Source organism: Rhinolophus sinicus, chromosome 15 (assembly GCF_057876585.1).
Source record: "Rhinolophus sinicus isolate RSI-liver-muscle chromosome 15, RSI-T2T, whole genome shotgun sequence".
NCBI classification, from domain to species: Eukaryota; Metazoa; Chordata; class Mammalia; order Chiroptera; family Rhinolophidae; genus Rhinolophus; species Rhinolophus sinicus.
The window spans coordinates 29,643,884-29,668,534 of record NC_142515.1 but is presented as its reverse complement, the minus strand read 5'-3'; the positions used below and the strand labels follow the sequence as shown (position 1 = coordinate 29,668,534).

The window sequence follows — 24,651 nt, the reverse complement described above, 5'->3', positions numbered from 1 at the left end:
TGATCCTTCTATGCATACATTTGTTCCTTGTGGCATCAAATAATGAATGTACTTAGTAGGTACTCAAATTGATTTAGGAGATCTTGAATAATCTTAGATTTAAGGCAAACTAGCCATGTATTCCTTGAACTGTTTATGAATTTTACCACTAGGAAGGATACATAACTGGAAAAAAGTTATAATTTTAAAATCATATAGAATTAAGTGACTGATCTTTTATAAAGAGTGGTATGTTTTACAGAGGTTAGTGATATTACCAATAACATTAAGGCTATACATTTATTTTAAGGAATAAGTAATATTACTTAGATTTGTCTTATTTAGTTCTGTTTCCTTGTCTTCACATTATAATAGTGATTTGTTCTTTGATCATTGAATCAATCATGATAATTCCCGTATCTCCCTTTATGTACTTTGTAAACTAATGTGCCCCAACTTGGCTGGTAGGAAGGTGTGGAAGTAAATCCTGAGTGGGTACATCAGCAAGCAGGAGGTATTTAGAAAAGCTATTGGAAAGACAAGAAAGGTGGAAGAAAATGAATTGAGGATTTGAATGAGTATCTTCAGCAGTGGTAGTGGCCTATTGAATAATTTGAGGATGGTTAGGAAACCAGGGCTTTTTCCACTGAATATCAGGATGCCAAGCAGAATTGCTTTATATGTTAATTTAGGTAAGAAAATGCATCCATAAAATCTAGACATAGATGTAAAGTTGACACCATCTCTTCATCCTTGTCAGTGCCATTATTGCTAATGTTCATTTGATGGTTATATATGTGTCAGGCAATTCTTAAGCAGTTTCATGATCACTTGTTTAGTCCTTAATAGTAGAGGATCTTAATATGAAATCTATTCCATGCTGAGAACACCTTTGGCATTCTCGTTAAGCCTGTGGGGTCTTTCATAGGATGTTTTGAAAGAATAAAACAAAATACATACGATCAGAAGTGAAACTAACTATATTGAGATACAGCTATCAAAATATTAAAAATCTGACATAGTAATTTGGACTTAACAATATAAGATCTGTTGGGTCTGATAACTAATTTCAGATTAGCAGTGAACTAAACGTTATTTGGGGATCTGCACAGCTGTAAAGTAATATGAATATTTCTGGTCACTGTACTAATTTCTGATTGTACTAATATTACTATGATTTTCTTACATTCATCATTGCAGGAAAATTAAATTGTATTTAGAGGTCAGCAAAAATAAAGATGTAATTTTTCCCCATGCAAATTTACCAAACCTCATGTTTTTCATGGGCCCCGGATTGAGAAGTCCTGCCTTACATCAACTCTGAAGAGAATCTGTCATTAAATGTGTAAGTGGTGAGCAAGGATGTGAACTCAGGCAATCTGGCTCCAAAGCCAAGGTTCTTTAATCATTTAGAATATCCTGAACTTGCATGATCATTTCCCCAAACTTAGCGAGCTGTTTTCCTTAGAAGAAACGATCTTAAGCATTTTACTTACTGTTTAAATGAAAAACAAGATAATTTTAAAATGTTTACATTGTAAAATGAAATTTGATTTCTGCATTATGGTGAGTTGAGGAGACAAAGGGAAGAAATAAGGAAAAAGGAAAGAAGAATGGCTAGAGCAAGCGTTCTCAAACTTTAGGTAACATGATCACCTAAGGGGCTTATTAAAATATAATATCAGTGGTTCCTCAAAAAATTAAAAATAGAATTAACCATATGATCCACAATTCCACTTAAGGCTATATACCCAAAAGAATTGAAAGCAAGGAGATAGCCAAAGAGATATTTATACAGCCATGTTCATAGCAGCATTGTTCACAATAGTTAAAACATGGAAGCAACCCAAGTGTCTATCCGCTGATGAAGTGGATAAGCAAAATGCAGTATATACGTACAATGCACTATTTTATTCAGCCTTAAAAAGGAAGGATATTTTGTAGTATGGTACAAAGTAGATGAACCTTGAGGACATGATGCTAAGTGAAATAAGCCAGTCACAAAAAGACAAAAATACCAAATGGTTCCACCTACATGAGGTACTTAAGAGTAGTCAAAATCATAAGGACAGAAAGGATAACGGTGGTTGTCGGGCTGGGGGAGGGGGAAAATGAGAAGGTGTTTTTTAATAGGTATAGAGTTTCAGTTTTACAAAATGAAAAAAGTTATGGGGATGGGTAGTAGTATTGGTTGTACAACAGTGTGAATGTGTTGAATACCACGGAACTGTGCACTTAAAAATGGTTAAGATGGTAAAATTTATGTTAAAAGTATTTTACCACAATAAAAAAAAATAATTTTTAAATTAAAAAATCAGAAATAAAATTTTAAACAGTTTCGGGTCGCACCTCCAGAGTTTCTGATTCTGTAGGTCTAGAGTGGGGCCTGAGAATTGACATTTCTAGAATTTTCTCAGATGATGTTTGTGCATCACACTGAGCACTGCTTTCTGAGAGATTGGGGATTGAAAAGAACTAGGTGGGAAAATGAGTTGACGAGAAATTCTTAGCATTTGGTCGGAAGTTACAACCTTTTCTAGGATGTGGACTTTGAAAGGTTTTGCGGCTTTGTTCTTTGAAATGGAAGATAGCCAATTATTCTCACCTTTTAAAGGTATTCAAATTGCTATTATAATATGAAAATTATAATATGAAAATAATGTAATAACTTAAAGTAGAATTGTTGTATTGACCCTGAAATGCAAATATTATGTCATTATCAATAAACATTTTTAATTTCAAAATGTTTGGTTTTAAATTTGACTGTTTTTGTCAAAGAAATGACCTGATACAATAGCAGAATCAAGAGCATATTTTGCCCTGTGTGAGAAATAGAAAAGCTTGCAAGATTCAAAGTACTTGTAGTGGAAATAAGGTTTATTTAAGCCTTTTTTGCTCAAGTTCCAGTCAGTAGGAAACAAAGCAGTTGGCAGAAAATACTATGTGCACTTATAAAAGCTGTTTAGAGTTTATAATTATATGATTGTTATAGGGCCTTCTCTTATATCCAGTTTCTCACACTCTATCAAAATTGTTTGGACTGCACACGATTAAACAGTCTCAAACTGTTTAAGCTAAAAAAAAAAAAATCGGTTTATATAAGTGTAAGAGTATATTTAGTTTTAAGCACAGCTTGATCCATGTCTCAAAGCCATCAGTTTCCATCTTTCAGCTTCCTCTGGGCTCTTTAGTCTTGGTGGCTCTCCTGGCAGCAATAGTCTCACACCCTCATTTAGTCTCACACTTTCCTGTTTTCAAGTCCAGTCGAAAAGAGAAAGTCTTCCAACTTTCCCAACAAAAATTCTGAAGTTCATTCTGATAAAACCAACTTCATGGGCCCAACCTTTCAATCACTGTAATCTGGGGCATGGTATATCCCTTAAACCAGTCTAAGGAGCTGGTTTAAACCACACATCATGGCTGATGTTGGAGGGACGTGTAGTTTTCCATAGAAGTTTGTTCCTAAAAGAGTAGAAATTGTGCTGTCCATCAAAGCACACATTTCTACTCTCCCCTCCATTTTAAGATCTGGAGAAACTAGAAACCCATCATCTTCAAACACCTCTTTTCTCCTTTTAAAAGGAATTGGGGGGTTTGGGAATAAATAGCTAACAGATTGCATCGAAGAAGGAAGAGAGATGGAGAAGCAAAGAGGGAAAGCATGATTATAAGACCTTCTTAGGTGATATTCCTGGCCAGTCAGAAGTTTTTTTTAATATGAGGAAAGAAAGGATTCCTATATATTATTTGTTCTCTCCCTTTCTTCCAGCCCTGAAGACTATTCTGTATAAGTATTGTTTGCCTAAAAACATTCATGTGACCATTTTTATATGCTTTAAGTTAATTTCCCATGTGCATGGCCCTATTTCACAGACTAATGTTCTTTCCATATTAGGTAGATTAAACTCATATACCAAGTAAGGGAGTAAATCTGTTCATAAGTTCTTTAGAACTTAACATTTTCTGTACTGTTATTTATATTTTTAAAAAGTAAGTTATCAGAAGCAATTATTTCTAACTTAAGCAAGTCCAGGAATTGTCTCCTTCATACAGTTTGCTTTCTCCAGTCTCTCCTTTTTTTTACCTGCCTCTTTTCCACACCAGCAGTTCTCAAACTGTGTTGTGCATCAGGATCACCTTGAGGGCTTGTTAAAACACATTTCTAGTCCCTCCTAGAAACTCTGGAGGAAACGAGCAAGGCATAGCCGAGGTGGGTCAGAGGGTCTTTTGATCTGAGGTGGAGCTGGAGAGTTTGCACGTTCCCAAGTGATCTGAAGCTGCTGGTCCAGGGATCTTTGTTTTGAGAATCTCTATAATAAAATCACTTGTCCCTGCCTGATTTCTACTATCACTTTTCCCTGAAGTCTCCTGTGATCTATCCAAATTGATTCTACTTAAAATGGATGTACTGGAACCTTAAAACAAATCTCTTTTATCTTTTGGACATAGCCCCAATTAAAGATAGATACAATTTTTAGATGAAATAATTTGGTATTGTTATCAGAAGTTTACATATTGTAGCAATACTATTTGATCTAAGAATAACTATCATCAGATTTACTGTTTAACAATTGGAATAGAAAATGGAGAAGGTATGTTGGCAGATGTTGAAAACTAGGCAGACTTTGAGAGTATTGCTATCAATAAGGTTTCTTTTTTAGTATCTCTTCTGTAAGATAATTTCAATTAATCTCTAATAAACATTAGCTTTAAAATCCAAATTTGTAAGCTATATATTCACTATCACAATGGATCAAACAATAAAAACAAGGTTATTTGTATTAACAGTTCTAATTAGGCTTGACTCCTGTTGAGTTTCAACAGTAATTGTTCATCTAATTTACCATAATTGTGAAATTAGAAAAAAATCTAAAAGTGCCTACTTCAAATGTCAGTTGTGTACCTTCTAAAAAGTAAAACTGTGAAAGTATTTAGTGGCGAAGTATATTAATGCCTACAACTTTGAAATGCATCAAAAAATGGATTGATGAAGATGTGGTAAAGCACATACGAGTATATAGCAAAGTCTTAAGAATGATAAAATCTAGATATTGGGAATATGGGTATTCACTGACAGATTTTCAACGTGTTTTAAAGTTTGAAATTTTTCATAATGAAATGTTGGGAAAAAATAAAAACACTTATCCATAATTTATGGGAAATATGCACATACAAGTATTCCTATTAGATTGAAATATGAAATTGCCATCGACGTAAGTCAAAAACACACAAATATAGGCAGTTTCATTTGGTTCAACCTAGTATTAAGGTTGTTCTGAGTAAATATATATATATATATATATATATATATGTGCATATATATATATATACATACACACACACACACACACATATATACCTCCAAGTCTAAAATGCTACCTAAATAGGATAGATTTTTTTTTTTAGTAGATTTATTTTTACCTTTTATTTTTTTCCTGATGACTAAAATTAGATTAATTTAAAATTCGATTCACCTTAATACTGATTAATTATGCTGGTCTAGCTGTATTTAGCTACATATATATTCCACTGTTGAAATTAAAAACTTACAGCCTACAAATTTTCTACATATTCTTCCTATATTTTATTACCAGAATGATACATCTCATTTCCCAGAGGTATACAAATATATTTATAAAGTCACCTCAGTTACGGGGAAAATATATAATAACACCTTAATTAGCTGGACTGTTTGCTCTATACTTGTCAATTGAAACTTTATGCAAAAGTTGTGGGTTAAAACCCAAACCATGGATAGTGGTGATGGTGGCATGTGAATGTACTCAGTTCTACTTAATTGTACTCTAAAAAATGGTTAAAGTCATAAATTTTATATTATGTGTATTTTACCACAATAATATTTTTTAAAAAAGAAAAAGGATGAGGAAGCATGTTTGGATAACCATAAGAGAGTCTAGCTTGGCCGAGGTGGATCAGAGGGTCAAGCTGCTAGACAAACGCTGCCTACCTCCCATTTTTACATAGGTTATATGAAACCTGACTGAATTTGAAAGCTGAGTAAAAATCACAATTTTGGATATTGTTGCCATGGATTAAAATCAGGTTTTTTTCCTGTTTTAATTGAAAAGTTTTAACTGGAACAAACAATTAAAATTCATTTTGTTCTACAGGAACTGGAGACCTCACCCATTTATAGTACCTGACTATATAGTCTTTCCCACTGAGCATAGTTAAGCTAGTTATTCTTACAGAAACCACTTATTTAATTAAGTGAAAAGTATGTAGTAGGTAAGAAGCTTTAATTAGCAGCAGTTTTCAACTGTACAGTCATACTTTACTGGGGGTCGTGGAGGGTCTCATTGAATTAAATTGTATTTGCCTAGGGGGTGACCAGTTAGCTCAGTTGGTTAGAACATGGTGCTAATAACACCAAGGTTGCTGGTTTGATCCGCACATGGGTCACTGTGAGCTGCACCCTCCTTAAAAAAAAAAACCACTGTATTTGCCTTAATGGAACTCGATGTCAAAACGTGTCTTAATTGGGGGAAAAAATAAGGAATTACAACCTAATTCCACAAGAACAAAATAGACCTCCTGAAGTACCCATAAAAGCAAAATGGGAAAATATTATAAATATAACCATCTCAATTGAATTTTTTCAATCTAGAAGACTTGAGACTTCTAGATTTCAAGTATAATAAATATAATTTAAATCCCCCCAAAAAAGAAAACCAATCATACCTATAATAGAAACATGTAGGCCCAAATTTATTATATCACTATCCTAAAACAGTTTATCCTGATGTCATTTCTTCTTCCCTTTGTGTCCTTTTTATTTTAATTTAATAATATTTCTCTTTCTTTATAGTTATACTTTACCAGAAAGAGAAATGGGTGCTTTTTTCCTCTCAGTTGAAAATTAAATGAGACCATATGTGAAATTACTTGTGTAATACTTTAGTTTTCCAAGTTCAAAGGTTAGTGTTGAAATGGGGAAAACACTGAATTTCACATATTCCTGTGCTTACCACTCCTCAAAGAATTATTAGGTCATATAAAACAACAATAGCTTGATGGTTGTCTCCTTGCACTCTTGAATTACTAGAAGGATGGAGGAAATTACGTAAAAACAAAATTGAGAAACAAAATTCTGCAGACAAATACATAGAAAAACAGAAAAAGAAGAAACTACTGTACTGGAAATGTATTGGTGGTTTTGTTTCCTCAGTCTATTACTGTACAATTAAAATAGACCATAGTAGGCTCATCCTTTTAAGTGAGAGCCACAGTGGAGAGGAGGCTGGGGTCTTAAAGATAATGTCATTTTTTTTTCCTTTAAAGTTTATTGAGGTGACAACTGTTAGTAAAGTTACATAGATTTCAGGTGTACAATTCTGTAATACATCATCTATATCTCACATTGTGTGTTTACCACCCAGAGTCAGTTCTCTTTCCAAGATAATGTCATTATTTTCTCTCTTAATTTACAGAAGTTGCTGGGTATGTTTTGCCACCGATGAAGATGATAGAACCGCCGAATGGGTGAGACCATGCAGGTGCAGAGGATCTACCAAATGGGTTCACCAGGCTTGTCTGCAGCGCTGGGTGGATGAAAAGCAAAGAGGAAACAGTACAGCCAGAGTGGCGTGCCCTCAGTGCAATGCTGAATACTTAATAGTTTTTCCAAAGTTGGGTAAGAGCCTTAAAAACAACATAGATATATGTGATATCATTATACATAACTGTGATCTTGGGTTTATTTTAAAGTGACCCATCTCTTTGCTTTTTTTGTGTGAATTTCTCTATTTCCTTTCTGTTATTTCCTAACTATTTTGCTAACCGTTTACATTATCCTTAATATATTATCCCCAGATCCATCCATTTGTCTGTGCATTAAATGTTTTCATTTGGTTGAGTGGATAAAGAACTTGGACCTCTAACCATGTGGATAAAATCAAATAACAGAGCTATAATAAAAAGCTGACTAAAGAGCCTCATTCTCTGGAGACCATTAGTGTAGGAAGAAGAAAACAGTACTGTGTTCTTTCTAATATTTATCCTTAATTCTATTAAGGAACAAAAGTTGGGAAATTAAAGATTCAATAAAAGACAGCATTAAATTCATCTTTGGAATCCAATTTATGTTGTTGTCTTTCATGAAAACTGCTTTTTTCTGCGAATTGGCGGACAAGGAACAATCAAAGGTCTTTGAGAATGGAGCTAGCTAGCATTAAAAAAAAGTATAGCAAACTGTTTAAAGGGTGCTGTAAATAAGATTAATGTTTAATTAGCATGTTCTATTCCAGCCATGTGAGCATGTCCTTCTCTTTGTTTAGTGTTTGTGCCATGCCAGTTGTTAAACATTTTTAATAACAGCCTTGGCTGTAATCAAGAGGTATATGAAATCAGTTTTGCTTCATATACCAAAGATTATGAAGGTCAGAAGAAAAGAATGACTGTCAATGGGGAGTAGGGTTCAAGGCACATAAATGCAAATAATGAAGTTATTTTATAATGCGAGAAGAATAATAATGGCAAATAAAATGTCCTTGGTTGTCTGTATTTCTGTAGCATAATGCATGGGAAGACATGATAGCTTCTTGTGAAAGCAAAGGAGCACTGTAGAGAAAGTAGTGGTTCTCAAACATTTAGAATTTGTGGACTATATGACGGGTCTTCATGTACACCACAGGTTTTAGACAAACGCAAAAGAATAATCCAAAAAATTTTATAATGTCAAAGAAATGTATTAAACATCAGGAAAAAACAATGACTGCTGCAATCTTTCGCCACATTGATATCTGCCTTACTGAAGTCAAAGTTAAGTTTTCATTTTTCCTACTCTTTAGTTCTAATCCAGTTTTCAACTATAGGTTGTTGGGAATAGCAGCAAGTATAGGATGATTCTGTTAAATAACACTTTGATAATCAGAGGTATGGAAATAAGAATTAGTGCAAGAATTCTCACTGAAAACTACATATAACGTGTGACAGGACATTGAGTTGACAATGTATGACATTCAACAGTGAAGTTGAATGTTTCAGTTTGGAAGATGGCAGTGGGTAAATCTGCCCTTTGGTTGTTTCAGTCTAGGAAATATGTTGTTAGCTCTAGTGTGGTAATTGAATGCTACTTTTAATTATACCTAATAGTAAGACATTGGTCTCTTTCTACAACAAGGAAAAAAAATGGCTAGATGTTGGAAAAGTCAAATTCTTTTTAAGCCGTATGTGTCATGATTTGGTCTTCAGATTTCATCCTTCAGAATTGTTATTTCACTCACATCATAGGATCAGGCTATTCACTATACTGTGTGTCACGGTGATCTGCCACTTGAGGAATTCACAGATAATCACAAATTTTTTATTGACCTTATCAGTGTCATGAAAAAAAATGTATATTCTTTATTTGAATAATTTTTGTTACCATCTTTCTTCCTGGCAAGATAGAGGAGCAGCAGAGTCTTGTATTTGCTTTGTCTTTCTTGACATAACATGCTGAAGATCCGCTCAGGGGCTGCAGTTTGAATTATACTCACAGTTTTCCATGCAGCTTTTAATACTGACTCAAGAACAGAGGGCTTATTGCCCAGTGCCAGCTGTTGTCTGTAAAGGAAGCCATGTAAGAATTGGCTTTCAGGTGCAGTACTCTTCCTTGCTACACACATGGCTACTGCTGTTGGCCATACTTATCCCAATATACTTTTTCAAGTCAAGGTTTCAAAATAATTGTTCGTTAAAAGAAAATCTCTTTTCTGTAGCATGTTTTCATTGGTAATCAGAATTTAAAGTTGCCTGTATTTCTTGCTTTATGTATCATATTATGTATATGCCACTAGTTGATTCATACTCCAAACACTAGTGGTTTCATGCAGCCACAAAATATTTAAGAGCATACATCAGTGACAGTAATTTTTCTTCCTCACTGTGTACCCCACATAGAATCTCCAGTAGTGTCATCAGGTGATAGAATTTTGCCAGGTTATTTTCTCTGAGCATATTTGTCATTAATTAGGAAGCCGACTACGTTATACCTGTTTTTGTTGAAATAAAGTTCCCCTGACTGCAGTTTTTAATCTTTGCTTTCAATCACAAAATTCATAATGCAGGCTTTGATCGGTTTACTAGAATGGTTGGAAATGATATGAATGCTTCAGTGGCTTCTTGTCCCTGTTTTAGAATGTTCCATTTCCTGTTTAGTAATGTATTATAGTACAGGGGGAACAAGGAGGTCTCCCAGGGCAAAGCTGTCATTCCTAATTTACTAGTCACAGCCCCTTCTAAGATCACACGAGTTTCACTCTAAGATCATACTATTTACCACTTGTGGCATTCTGAGTTAAGTGTGTTTTACTTTTACTCTTCAATGAATACTTTTGAGGCATTGATTCATTTTCCTAAATTTGGGATTTAACACATTATGATAGTAAGAACAACAAAATTTGTATTTAACCAACATAAACAACTCATGATGTGAAAGTTTGTTAGCTGAAACAAACAGTCCCCTCTTAACTATCCTTGTAGAGCGTGTGTGGCCCTTGGAACATAACAATTAAGAACCTAAAAGAATTTCCTTGAAAGTCATAATCTTTTCAAATTTATAACCAAAACTTTTATCCGTTTTTTAATCAAATTGTCTGTAGACCAGTTAATAGATTAACGGGGACCACCATTGGTCCCCAAACAACATTTAAACACCGGCTAGAAGAAGGAATAAAAGAGGAAAGAACATACAGAGAGAAAGAGTTGATGGTTATGGGATGATCTCTGTGTAACAGGTATTTTTAAAAAATAGTTTTTGTGTGGATTTAGCCTCCGTTTGGCTGGCTACCTGGCCAAGTTTGTGTCTTTTCTAGTACTACTTAGTAGTGGCTGGAATGGTGGCAAATGTGTGTTCTGAATTGTTGATAGGGAGTGTGCTGTGCTCTGTGATGAAAAACTTAGAGGACTCATTAGACTCATTCCTCTCACTGTTTGCCACCTATGTTAGGGTTTGCTTTCTTCTAGTTTAGCCAGTTGTGTCTATGCAGCTACGCACTTAAATACTCAAAGTGTGAAGTGAGGACCAGCAACATTGGAATCCTCTAAGAGCTGTTAGGGATGAAGAACGTTAGCTCCTCCCCTATTCACCCCCGCTTTTAATTAATCAAAATCTGCATTTTTGTGAGGTCATCAGATAATTTATGTGCACAGTAAATATAAGAAGCATTGCTTTAAAACACGAAGGGAACCAGCTGGGAAAAGTTTGTCTTCCATTAAAAATAAAGCATTTCCATGACGTTTAAGACCAGGTAATAACATTTTTTTAGCTCAACAGCAGACTTCAGAGGAGAGATCTTAAGGGCAGAGTTCTTGATTCCCAAGGGGAACAGGGACTGATTCACATTAGATTCCTTTCTTTCATTTCTTTAATGATGTTTTGTAGTGTGCAGGCCTCTTCTTTCGTTAAATTTATTCCTAAATATTTCATTATTTTTGATGCTTTTTAAATGGATTTTTCTTATTTCATTTTCAGATTGCGTATTGTAAGTGTATAGGATACAATTGATTTTTGTATTTTGATCTTGTATCCTGCAACCATGCTGAATTCGTTTAATAATTCTGATAGATTTTTAGTGGATTGCTTAGGATTTCCTATATTTATGATCGTGTCATTTGTGAACAGAGATGGTTTTACTTCTTCTTTTCCAGTCTAGGTGCTTTTATTTCCCTGGCTACAACCTACAGTTCAGTGTTAAATGGAAGTGGTCAGAACAGACATATTTGTCTTTTTTGATCTTAAGGAAGAACCAGTCTTTCACCATTAAACATGTTATCTCTGGGTTTTTTAATAGATGTTTATCAGGTTGAGGATGTTCCCTTGTCTTTGAGTGTTTTTACCATGAAAACGTGTTGGATTTTGTCAAGTGCTTTTTCTGCATCTATTGAAGTGATCATGTGGTATTTGTCCTTTAGTCTATTAATAAGATGTATAATATCAACTGGTTTTCATATGTTAAACCAACTTTCAAGTCCTGAGGTAAATCCCACTTGGTCGTGGTATATAACCCATTTTAAATGTTGTTGGATTTGGTTTGCTGGTTTGTTGAAGATTTTTCTGTCTGTAGTTTTCTTGTGATATCTTTTACTGGGTTTGGTATTGGAATCATACTGGCCTCATAGAACCAGTTGGGAAGTGATCCCTCTTACATTTTTGGGGAAGAGTTTGTGAAGGTAGTGTTAATTCTTTAAATGTTTGGTACAGTGAAGCTGTCTGGTCCTGGGCTTCTCTTTATAGGAAGTTTTTTGATTACTAGTTTAATCTTTTTACTTGTTATAGGTCTTTTCAGATTTTCTATCTTTTCTTCAGTGTTGGCAGTTTGTGTCTTTCTAGGAATTTGTCCATTTCATCTAGATTATCTAATTTGTTGGCTTATAATTGTTCATACTATTTCTTTATAAACCTTTTTATTTCTGTAAGTCTGGCATTAATGTCCCCTCTGATTCATGATTTTAGTAATTTGAATCTTCTCTTTTTTTCTTGCTCAGTCTAGCTAAAGATTTGTCAATTTTGTTGATCTTTTCAAAGACCCAACATTTGGTTTCATTGATTTTTCTGTTTCTTCATTTCCTGTTTTATTTATTTCCACTCTAGTCTTTATTATGTCCTTCCTTTTACTTGATTTGGGTTTGCTTTGCTTTTCTTTCTCTAGTGTTTTAAGGTGGAAGTTTAGGTTATTGGTTTAAGGATTGTTTGGTTGTTGTTTTTTAATTGATTTTGTTTTTTAGAGCAGTTTTAGGGTCACAGCAAATTGAGAGGAAGGTACAGAGATATCCCACATACTCTCTGCTTCCTCATATGCAAGGCCTCCCCCATTATCAACCTCTTTTACCAGTGATACATTTGTTACAACTGAGGCACCTGTACTGACACATCATTATCACCCAAAGTCCATTGTTTACTTTAGGGTTCACTCTTGGTATTGTTGGTTCCATGGGTTTGGACAAATGTGTAATGACACGTATTGATCTTTATAGTATAATACATAGTATTTTCACTGCACTAAAAATCCTACCCCATGGCAACCACTGATGTTTTTACTGTCTCCATATTTTTGCCATTTCCAGAATGTCATATAGTTAGAATCATATAGTATATAGCCTTATAGCCTTTCAGATTGGCTTTTTTCATTTAGTAATATATATTTAAAGTTTCTCCATGTGTTGATAATTCATTTCTTTTTTTTTTTAAACTTTTAAAATTTATTTTAAGTGTGTTTTTCCAGGACCCATCAGCTCCAAGTCAAGTAGTTGTTTCAGTCTAGTTGTGGAGGGCGCAGCTCACACTGGTCCATGTGGGGATCGAACCGGCAACCCTGGTGTTACGAGCATCATGCTCTAACCAACTGAGCTAATTGCCCCCCCCCCCCCAGTTAATTTCTTTTTAGCACTGAAAAATATTCCCGTTGTCTGGATGTGCCATAGTTTGTTTATCCATTCACTTACTGAAGGACTGGAAGTTTGGTCGCTTCCAAGTGTTGGCATTTGCGAATAAAGCTGCAGTAAACATCTGTGTGCAGGTTTTTGTGTAGACATGAGTTTTCAGCTTATTTAGATAAATACTAAGGAGCATGATTGATGGGTCTTATGGTAAGAGTATGTCTAGTTTTCTAAATGTCTAGTTTTGTAAGAAACTGCTAAACTGTCTTTCAAAGTGGCTGCATTCCCACCAGCAATGCGTTCCTGTTGCTTTATATCCTTGTTTGTATTTGGTGGTGTCCGTGTTTTGGATTTTAGCCATTCTAATAGATGTTTAGTGATATCTCATTGTTTAAATTTGCAGTTCTCTAATAGAATACTCGTATGATGTTGAGCATCTTTTCATATATTTATTTGCAGTCTTCTATCTTCTTTACTGGGATAGCTCTTAAGTCTCTCAATCGTTTTTTAAATCAGATTATTTTCTTGTCGAGTTTTAAGTGTTCTTTCTGTATTTTGGATAACAGTCTTTTATCAGGTGTGTCTTTTGCAAATATTTTCTCCCAGTCTACAGCCTGTCTTCTCATTCTCTCAGTCTTTCTTATTTTTTGATGTCATTTACAGCTATAAATTTCTAAGGACAGCTTAGATTTCTTATTTGACTGGTTGATAATTTAGTAATGCGGTTTAATTTTCACATATTTGTAAATATCCCAAATGTCCTTCTATCATTGATTTCTAATTTCATGCCATTGTGATCACAGAACATACTTGGACTTATATCCTTTTAAATGTAGTGAGGCTTGTTTTATGGTCTACCATGGTTTATCCTGGAGAATGTTCCACATGTACTTGAGAAGAATATGTATTCTGCTATTGTTCGGTGGAGTGTTCTATAAATATCTCGTTGGTTCATATGATTTTCAAGTCCTCTTGTTTCCTTGTGGATCTTTTACCTATCCTTCATTGAAATTGGGATATTAAAATATCCAGCTATTGTTGAATTATCTATTTCTCCAATTCTTTCCATTTCTGCTTCTTTTATTGGGCTCTGTTGTTAGGTACATAGATGTTCCTAACTGCGCTATTTTCCTGATGGATTGTCCCTTTTATCATTATAAAATGTCCTTTATTTCTAGTAACAATTTTTGTCTTAAAGTTGATTTTAACTGATTAGTATAGGCACTCCCGTTCTCTTACGTCTTACTACCGTAGGTTAGTAGTAAATTTTTAGACTACTTTCAAGTTAAATTTTTATTACAGTTTTGTTCTTATTTCCTTATTTTATTGTTGTTCTCAACTAAGCATTAATTTACACTTCTGTATAGAGTTGAAGATGACTAACAATCACCTTCAGGAAGTGGTTGTAAAATGTTAAGTGGAGTGTAAAGCTTAGAAAGGAATGATATTTACTGGGGATGATGAGGGATGATTCCTAGGAGAAACCTTTCGTAGATAATCTAGCAAATAAAAATAACTGTTACAATTTCATTTTATTTTATTTTACAATATCAGTAATATTAACAGTGATGGCAATAGCTATTATTTGCTAAAGACCCTTAGCGTTTGCCAGACATTATGATGGTCACTTTGCCTATGTCATTTTATTTAAGCCTCTCAAAAGCATAGTAGATATTGTCCTTACTTTACATATAAGGAAACAGACTCAGCAAATTTATTTAATGGAAGCCCATTTACTTATAGCAAGTAAATGAAGGAGCTAGTATTTTAAATAGCTGTATTTCTTGTTACTGTCACTCAGTGAGTCAGCTACCAGGCCACATATCGATAAAGGTAGTTTTATGTACCATAAAAGTGAATAGGGATGTTAATTGAATAGGGATGTTAATTTGAACATATTTGAGATACTGTTAATAAATTACATGTATGATGAGTAGGTAAAGATTTTCTGTGATTTGATGCTATTGAAATCAAAGGAGAAACATGACTAAGAAGCAAAATGATGGCTAGCTGCTGGCACTAACAAACAGTGTATTCTCTTTCTTGTCTTGATATTTGTCCTGCTGGAAATGAAAAGGAATAACAAATGCATGAAAGAAAAGATGCAACATCTCATAGGCAGTATTTTCTTTAACTCTTTTAAGTGTTTAAGTTTATATATTCTCCCTCCAGATAATACATTCATGTGGACCAAAATTCAAAGATAGTGAATATAATATTCAGTGAAAAGTCTTTTTACCATGTCTACTAGCCATGATGCCAAGTAAGTTTCCTTACTTGAAGGTAACCATTGTTACAAGTCGTTGGTGTTTCATTCCAGGGTGATGTTTTTCTTTTCTCTCTCTCTCTCTCTCTCTCTCTCTCTCTCTCTCTCTCTCTCTCTCTCTCTTCTTCTAACCCCCACAAAAACACACACACACAGGCGCATGCACTCTACAAACATTAGGGTAGAGTTAAAGGAACAAACAAGGGACAGGGAAATACCTAAGCATCAGCAATTATGGGAAACCATTTCTACTCCTAGGCCTGAAAATACAAGGGAAGAGAACTATTGACAGAACTTGACAACAGCTGTAGCAGAGAGTGAGAGGCTGTTTAACAAGACCTATGATTTTAGAGAGAAAAATGGCAAACTTCCTGCAATGGGGGAGCCAGGGAAAAAATTCCTTTATCACTTTTACCACCCTCTGATTTTCTGGCCATTCCACTCATTATTTGAACACATCAGAAACTAGAGGGCAAGGTTGTCGGGAAGATGCTATTTATTTAATCAGCCTCCCAATGCACAAAAGCAGGATGGAGAAAGATGAGGAATAAACCTGGATAGGAAAATAGAATACTGAATACAATTAGGTTATGTGTCAGTAAATTCTATATTATACATCCTGTTCTATACTTCCTTTTTTTTCTTAGCAATATATGGTAAATACCATTACATTAGCACATAAAGAGCTTTTTTTCTTTATAGTTATATAGTATGCTGTTACTTAAATGTATGGTTATTTATATAACCACTTTTCTGTTGAGAATCATTTAGGCTGTTTCTAATCTTTCACTAGTACAAACAGTCCTGTCATAAACTGTGTAAAACAATTGTATGCATCTTTGCAAAAATATGTGTATGAGGTAAATAACTAGAGTGGAATTGCTGGGTCAAAGGGTATGTGCATTTATAACATTAATAGGTATCATCAAATTGGCTCTTGTCAAGATTATACCTCTTTAATCTTCCCAGCAGTGTATTGGAGTACCTGCTTTTCCGCTGCCTTTGCCAATATGCTGCCATCAGTGTTCAGAAGTGATTATATCTGCTGCCTTAACAATAATCAAAGCTCAACAGAATGTTCACTCGGGTTTTTTTCTTTTACTATGAAATATTCCATTGGTTGAAAGAGAATATATAAAACTACATATGAGGAATAAAGACTAATAAGCTATCACTCATTTACCTGTCCCTTAATTTTAGAAATAAAATATTTTGGTGAATTCAGTTTTTTATTATTAAGTAATGAGTATTTTATCCATGATGCCTTTTTGTCTTAAACTTGTATACAATATAGACATGATAATAAGTAGAATAGATATAATAATAAAGCTATACCAGCTTCTTTTTAAATCAACTTTTTAGGACAATTTTTGATTTACAGAAAAATTGCAAAAATAGTGCAGAGCGTTCCCATATATTCCACACCGTTTCCTCTATTACCAACATCTTATGCTAGTATGGTTCATTTGTTATAATTAATAAATGAATATTGATACATTATTGTTCACTAAAGTCCATACATTATTCAGATTTTTAAAAAAATGTTTACCTAATATCTTTATTCTGTTCCAGGACCCTGTCCAGGATACTTATCCAGGATACCTTTAGTCATGTCTCATGTCTCCTTAGGCTCCTCTTAGCTATAACAGTTTCTCAGACTTTCCTTGTTTTTGGTGACCTTGACAGTTTTGAGGAATACTGGTCAGATGTTTGAGGAATACTGGTATTTGTCTGATGTTTTCCCCATTATCTCTTGGGGTCAGGAATTTAGAGGAGCAAGACCACAGAGGTGAAGTACCATTTTCATCATATTACATCAAAAGCACATACTATCAGCATTTGTCCCTGGTGACACTGACCTTGATCACCTGGCTACAGTAGAGTTTGTCAGGTTTCTCCACTGTAAAGTTATTCTTTTGTCCCCCTTTATACCATTTTTTTATGTTATTGTTGCATTTGCCGTTTGACTTTTTATTTTATTTTTCAGTCTTCTGAGTTATTTTTTACATTCATTGCGATACTCATCTAGTTCAGTTTTTACTGTCAAATTTTGTGCATTCTATTTGTCCTTTTTTCTCCCTGCACCTTTTCTTGACCATCTTTTGGATTGCAGTGTTTTCCCTCTGATACTGTATTTTCCTCTGTGCTAGCTTTTAAGTTTTATACTTTATTTCCTTATTTAAGTGTCTGTCCTTGAAAATTCTTAGCTTTTATCTCTGTAAATACTGCTTCTCCCTCATTCTCTCCATTCTCATCTTCTGTAACTGATAAGAGTTATGTTACATGTTTTCATTTTATCTTTCATGTCTTTTCACTTTTATGTTTTTATCTTTTGGTCTCTCTTTGCTACAGCATTATGATTTCTCCTGAACTGTTACCCAGTTCTCAAATTCTCTTTTGAGCAATGTCAATCTGCAGTTTTAGGGTTTGGGGTTTTTTTTCTATAAGTTATCGTTGTTTCTTAAATGTGTTTCATCATTTTTTTATAGTCTCTTGTTTCTTGCTCACTTACAAATTATCTTGTATTTTATTACATAGTTTTTGTAATCAGACTGATAATTTCATTATCTAAAGTCTTTGGTAACCTAAATCTGTTGTTTTCTGGCTGTTGCTCATGATGCTTTATTTCCCTTGAGTGTGGGAATTGTGTTCATATTTATAGGTTGTGGATTCTGAAGGTGAGGGAACTCCCGAAAGGATCTGCATCTGCCAAGGGATCCTACCAATCTGAAATCACTTGAATCTCTGGCCTTGGAATTTCTCCCATAGCACAGACAGACTTCTAAACTGAAATTAATTAGCTTGCCAGTTAACTGTGGTTAAAACTTCTTAGAGGAAACTATTCTCATCATTCTTTTCTTCTTGACTATAACAGGTTTTGTTGTTGTTATTGCTTCACTTTATTGTCATATGGATTTTTTTTTCTAGCTTACCTTAGCATTTATTTAACCCTTTTGAGGTTCTCAGGGTCAGTTTGTATGGACCCAAGACCTAACATGACTAGTAAAAGCCAGTATTTTAGCCTTTCCCCTTGCAATTTTTTCATTGAAGAAAAAGATCATTTGTCATCATAGAATTTCTCATTTTCTGGATTTTATTATTACACCACAAGAATACTTAGGTAATATGTTGCTGTATCCCGAACATTTCTTATAAACTGGTAGTTAGATCTCATTGATGAGATTATGTATGATTTTTTTGCAAAAGAGTGGTCCTGTGTACTTCTTATTACATCACAACATGAGGCATATAATGAGTACTTGTCATTCAAAGAGGAAACATTACAACTGACACCTCAGAAATACAAAGGATCATGAGAGACTTCTATGAACAACTGTACACCAACAAATCGGATAACCTAAAAGTAAAGGATAAATTTCTGGAAACATACCACCTACCAAGACTTAATCATGAAGAAATAGAAAATGTGAACATATCAGTAGCAAGTAAGGAAATCATAAACCTCAACAAAGTAAAACCCAGGACCAGATGGTTTCATTGGTGAATTCTACTAAACTGTTCAGGTAGAATAAATGCCAATCCTTCGCAAACTTCTAAAATATTGAAGAAGAGGGAATACTGCCAAACTTATTTCACAAGGCCAGCATTGTACCAAAACCAGACAAGAACACAAGAAAACTACAAGCCAATATTCATAATGAATATATATGCGGAAGTTCTCAACATAATACTAGCAAACCAAATTCAGCAGCAAATTAAAAGGATCATAATCAGATGGGATTGATTTCTGGGGTGCAAGGATGGTTTAACACCTGCAAATCAATATACCACATTAATAGGTTGAAAGGTGAAAATATATGATCATCTCAATAAATGCAGAAAAAGCAACTTTCACAAATTGGGTATAGGAAGAACACCTCTACATATATGACAAACCCATGGTTAACATCCTATTCAATGGTGAAAGGCTGAAAACTTTCCCGCAAAGATCAAGAACAAGACATAGGAGCGTCCATTCTAACCACTCCTATTCAACATAGTAATGGAAGTCCTAGCCAGAGCAATTAGGCAAGAAAAAAACTATATAAGTCATCCAAATCAGAAAGAAAGAAGTAAAATTGTCTTTGCAGATGATATGAGCTTATGTATGGAAAGTCCTAAAGATTACACCAAAACATTGTTAGAACTAATAAAAGAATTCAGTAAAGTTGCAGAATGCAAAATCAACATACAGAAATCAGTTCTGTTTCTGTACACTAACAGCAAACCATCTGAAAAATAAATAAAACCATCTTGTTTATAATATCAAAAATAATAAAATGCTTGGTAATAAAACTAAAAATTACAAAACATTGAGGCAAGAAATTGAAGAAGACACAAATGGAAAGATATCCCATGTTCATGGATTAGAAGAATTAATATTATTAAAATGTTCATTCTACCCAAAGCCATGTATAGATTCAATGCAACCAAAATTGAATTCAGTCAAATTTTTTATTCAATTCAATGGCATTTTTCACAGAAGTAGAAAAAAATAATCCTGAAATTTATATGGAACCACAAAAGATCCCTAATAACCTAAGCAATCTTGAGAAAGAACAAAGCTGGAGGCATCACACTTTCTGATTTTAAACTATAAAACTATATTACAAAGCTATAGTAATTAAAATAATGGTACTGGCGTAAAAACAGATACATAGGCCAGTGGAGCAGCCTCAAGAGCCCAAAAATAAACCTGCACATATATGTTCAACTAACATTTGACAAGGAAGCCAAGAAATGAGAAAAGAATAGTCTCTTCAATAAATAGTGTTGGGAAAACTGGTTATTCACATGCAAAAGAATGAACTTGGACCGTGTCTTATACTACTCACAAGAATTAACTTGAAATGGATTAAAGACTTAAATGCAGGACCTGAAACTGTAAAACTTCTAGGAAAAAAAATAGGAAAAGCTCTTTGACATTGGTCTTGTTAGTGATTTTTTGGATATATATCAAAAGCAAAAATAAAAAAGTGGGACTACATCAAACTGAAAAGCTTCTGCATAGCAGAAACAATCAGCAAAATGAAAAAGCAGCCTATGGCATAGGAGAAAATATTTGCAAACCATCAAAGGAACTCATATAACTCAATAGCAAAAAAAACTGATTAAAAAATGGGCAAGTGACTTGAATAGATGTTTTTCTAAAGAAGACTTACAAATGGCCAACCAATGCATGAAAAGATGCTCAACAGCACTAATCATCAGGAAAATGCAAATCAAAGCCACAATGAGATACTACCTTCTACCTGGTGGAATGGCTGATATTAAAAAGACAAAAGTCAACAAGTTTGGGCAAGGCTGTGGAGAAAGGGGAACTCTTGTGCAATGTTCATGGGCATGTAAACTGGTACAGCCACGATGGAAAACGGTGTAGATATTCCTCAAAAAATTAAAAATAGAACTATCACATGATCCAGCAGTCCCACTTCTGGGCAGATATCCCTCCCCCAAAAAATGAAATCATTATGTCTAAGAGATAGCTGCACCCCCATGTTCACTGCAACATTATTCACAATAGCCAAGACAGGGAAACAACCTAAGTGTCATCAGTAGGTGAATGGGTAAAGTAAATGTGATATACACAGAAAAATTATTACTCTTAAAATACTAAATATTTTTTTAAAATAAGGAAATCTTGCCTTTAGCAACAACATGTGTGGATCTTAAGGGCATTTTGCTAAGGTGAAATAAGTCTCAAAGACAAATACTGTATATTTTCCCTTATATGTAGAATCTAAAATAGCCAAATTGAGAAATAATAGAATGGTGATTGCCAGGCGCTGGGGGATATTGGGAGACATTAGTCAAAAGGTACAAACTTCCATCTAAAACATGAATAAGTTCTGGGGATCTAATGTACAGTATAGTACTATAATTAACAATATTATGTACATGAAAGTTAAGAGAGTAGATGTTAAGTGTTACCACCACAAAAATGGTAATTACATAAGACTGAGGTGTTAACTAGCCTCATTCATTTCTCACTATATGTGTATATCAAATCACATTGTGTAGCTTAAACTTATATATGTTATATGTCAATATTTCAGTAAAGTTTGGAAAAAATGTGTAGTTGTCTTTATGATAAGGCTGACCAATGGGCACAGGTGTTATCAGCCAGAAACATCCAATAAAGTTCCCTGTCAGCTTCCACCTACTGGTTTTAGCAGAGATTGATAATTTTCATTCATTGCCTCTAGATCTATTATTTTATTAAATGGTACAGAAGAATTACATTGTAATTCTTTCATTCTTTCTGCATTTATTAACTTAGAATATTCATGTAAAGATGAACTGAGAAGGGATTTTTAAGTCAAAGGGTGAATTAATTGCACATATGCTTTTGCCAAATTCCCCTTCGTGGGTACTATACCATTTGTATATCCACCTGCAATAAATGAGTGTGCCTGTTTGCTCACAACTGTACCAATAGTATGTATTGACAAACTAAAATTTTAGTCACTCTGTTAGGTAAGAAAATATATAATTTTAATTTGTTTCTTTATGAGTGAGGTGACTAAACTGTTGTAATGCAAGTAAGAATGCTGTAGATTGAAAAGCAATGCTATAAAGTAAGTATTAAATATATTTTTCCCGAATCAAAAATTTCTTCCTGGCTTCAATTTTAGGGAATTTTATATTTTTAGTATTTTCTAAGCTATGATTTACACTCTAAGAATAGTCTACATTGTTTTCCTTTAACCACATGGCCCTCTATTACAGGAATTCAATCTGTTACTTTTTTGACTGCTATCATAAAATACATTGTTGGCTTATTTCACAACTTAAAATCCAGTGTAGACTTAAGAATTCAAGTGCTTTCTTCATATTGATAAGGGTTTCTAAATAATATTTACACTGAGCCATCAGAAGTATGTATTTTTATTTTGCTTTATATCTAAGTTCCTATAAAGGATGAGACAATTTAAAAATTAACGTCCTATTCCATAGTGATTCAGTCTTTGAATACCCTTCTGTTATCAGTTTGTAGTTAGACATCTCATTACATCTTTGGCCTTCATTTATTTACTATCTTATGAGGCAAATGACTAGGATACTTTCTCTTTTTTTATTTTAACTTTTTATTTATTTATCTTTTTAAGTGTGTTTTTTCCAGGATCCATCAGCTCCAAGTCAAGTAGTTGTTTCAATCTAGTTGTGGAGGTCACAGCTCACAGTGACCCATGTGGGGATTGAACCAGCAACCTTGTTGTTAAGAGCGCTGCGCTCTAACCAACTGAGCTACCTTGCCGCCCCAGGATACTTTCAAAAATAAGGATTTCTTGTGTTTATTGCTGGATTACTGCTGGTCTTGTTCACTAAGATTTAAAAGTAGATTAATTTTAAGAAGTATCTTCAACAGTGAGACTTTCTGGGTGCATACTATATATAAATACAGATAGCTGAATTCTAGGTCCAAAACAATTGCATAGTCTTGGAAAAAAAGTAACTACTAATTAGAGATCTAAATTCTGTAAATGTGTTGTCTTCCTTCTCCCTCTTCATTCCCAGATTTCCTGGCTCCATGAATTTTCCTCTTCTTCCTTGCCCCAGTTCTTTTAAGCAAATAGTATTTCTCTTTTATTTCTTACCTAAGAATTTCCTGAAACAGTCTTGTTTTTATTTTTATACCAGAGCCGTATACCATAAATTTTTCTTCAAACAATATGTCTTAGATTATACCTTCTGTCACAGAGTTCTATCATGCTTAACTTTTACCATTTTTGAAAGAATAGCTGACATTGTACTCTATTAAATATTGTACTAAGAGCTTCGTGTGCTTTATGTTAATTTTCACAAAAACTGCGGTAGATATCTTCATTGAACAGATGCAGAAATTGAGGTCCAGAGATAGCAATTTCTTAGATTCACACAGCAGACCCTACCTAATCTTCACCCACCTTGTTATGTTGCCTTCTAGGGAAGATTATAAGAGTGTCTCGTATAAAAGGAAAAAGAAAGTGAAACAGTAATGTAGAGTTGACGTTCCTCAGGGTTATGGTTACCTAAATTTTATGATAACCCTTGTTATTCTCTAAAAAGTAGTTTTTGTTATTAATAAAAGAATATACTAATAATTATATTCTTATAATGGAAAATTTGGAAAATATAGGTATGTTGAAAGAAAATGTGTACTAATTCCTTGGCATGTATGTAGTATGTTCATAATTAATATTGCCATGGTTTTATGTATCAATTAATGATAATTGATAGTGGTGTTTTTTTCATCACACCTTAAAGAACTTTCTCAGCTTTTTATTTTGAAATTCAAAGAATTTAATATACCCTAGGCATGGTTTTTCTCCAAAAGCAGATAAGTAAAACATTGTCTTTTCTCGAAGTTTTAATGTTTCTTGATACTTTCCTAACTTAACTCTCTTTTATATTAAGCTTCTTTAGGCTGACAGTGCTTTCTCTTTGCACTTGCTCTGGATACAAAATCTTGTGGATTCTATTCTAGGTTAGTCTGACTTTAAATAATCAGTTATAACATTAGTTTTCCTTAAATATCTTTTTCATTTTAGCATCTCTCTCACCAGGAACTTACTGCCTACCTATTGTGTCATGTTCTTCAAAGATCTGGTCAAGGTTTATCAAATAACCCCCACCTTATTGGTATACCAGCTTTTAAAAAATATATAAACCCTTTGAATAAATTCTTTTGCCTCTGGTTAAAAGGTCTTTTAGCATTCCCTTGTTTTAGATTATAGACTTCAAGTCTAGGTTAAGATTCACTTCTGTTTATTAGTAAATATATACATATAGCAATTAAAAAACTCTTTGTAGCCTCACAACCTCTATAATTTTTACTTAAAATTTCATTAACATTTATCTGTATAGTTTGTACCATACTATCATACATTTGTTAATTTTGCCTTAAAATTTTTCAGTTGTTTAATGGTGTTTATTGTTTGTCCCTAACTAGTTTATAGGCTCCTTGGAGGCAGAGGCTAGTGTGTTAAATTTTATTTACTTTATTTTAGTACATAGTAAAATGTTATGTGTACAGTAGGTGCTTA

At 33.8% G+C, this 24,651-nt stretch overlaps 1 protein-coding gene across 1 annotated transcript in view; it reads left to right on the top strand.

Annotated features, from left to right (window-relative positions):
* The window catches only part of MARCHF5 (membrane associated ring-CH-type finger 5), a 43,744-nt gene that overhangs the window by 7,301 nt on the left and 11,792 nt on the right, over positions 1–24,651 (top strand). The window contains exon 2 of the mRNA XM_019739398.3: positions 7,431–7,633. Within this exon, the coding sequence (XP_019594957.1) occupies positions 7,431–7,633 (203 nt within the window). The remainder of the gene's footprint in view (positions 1–7,430; positions 7,634–24,651) is intronic.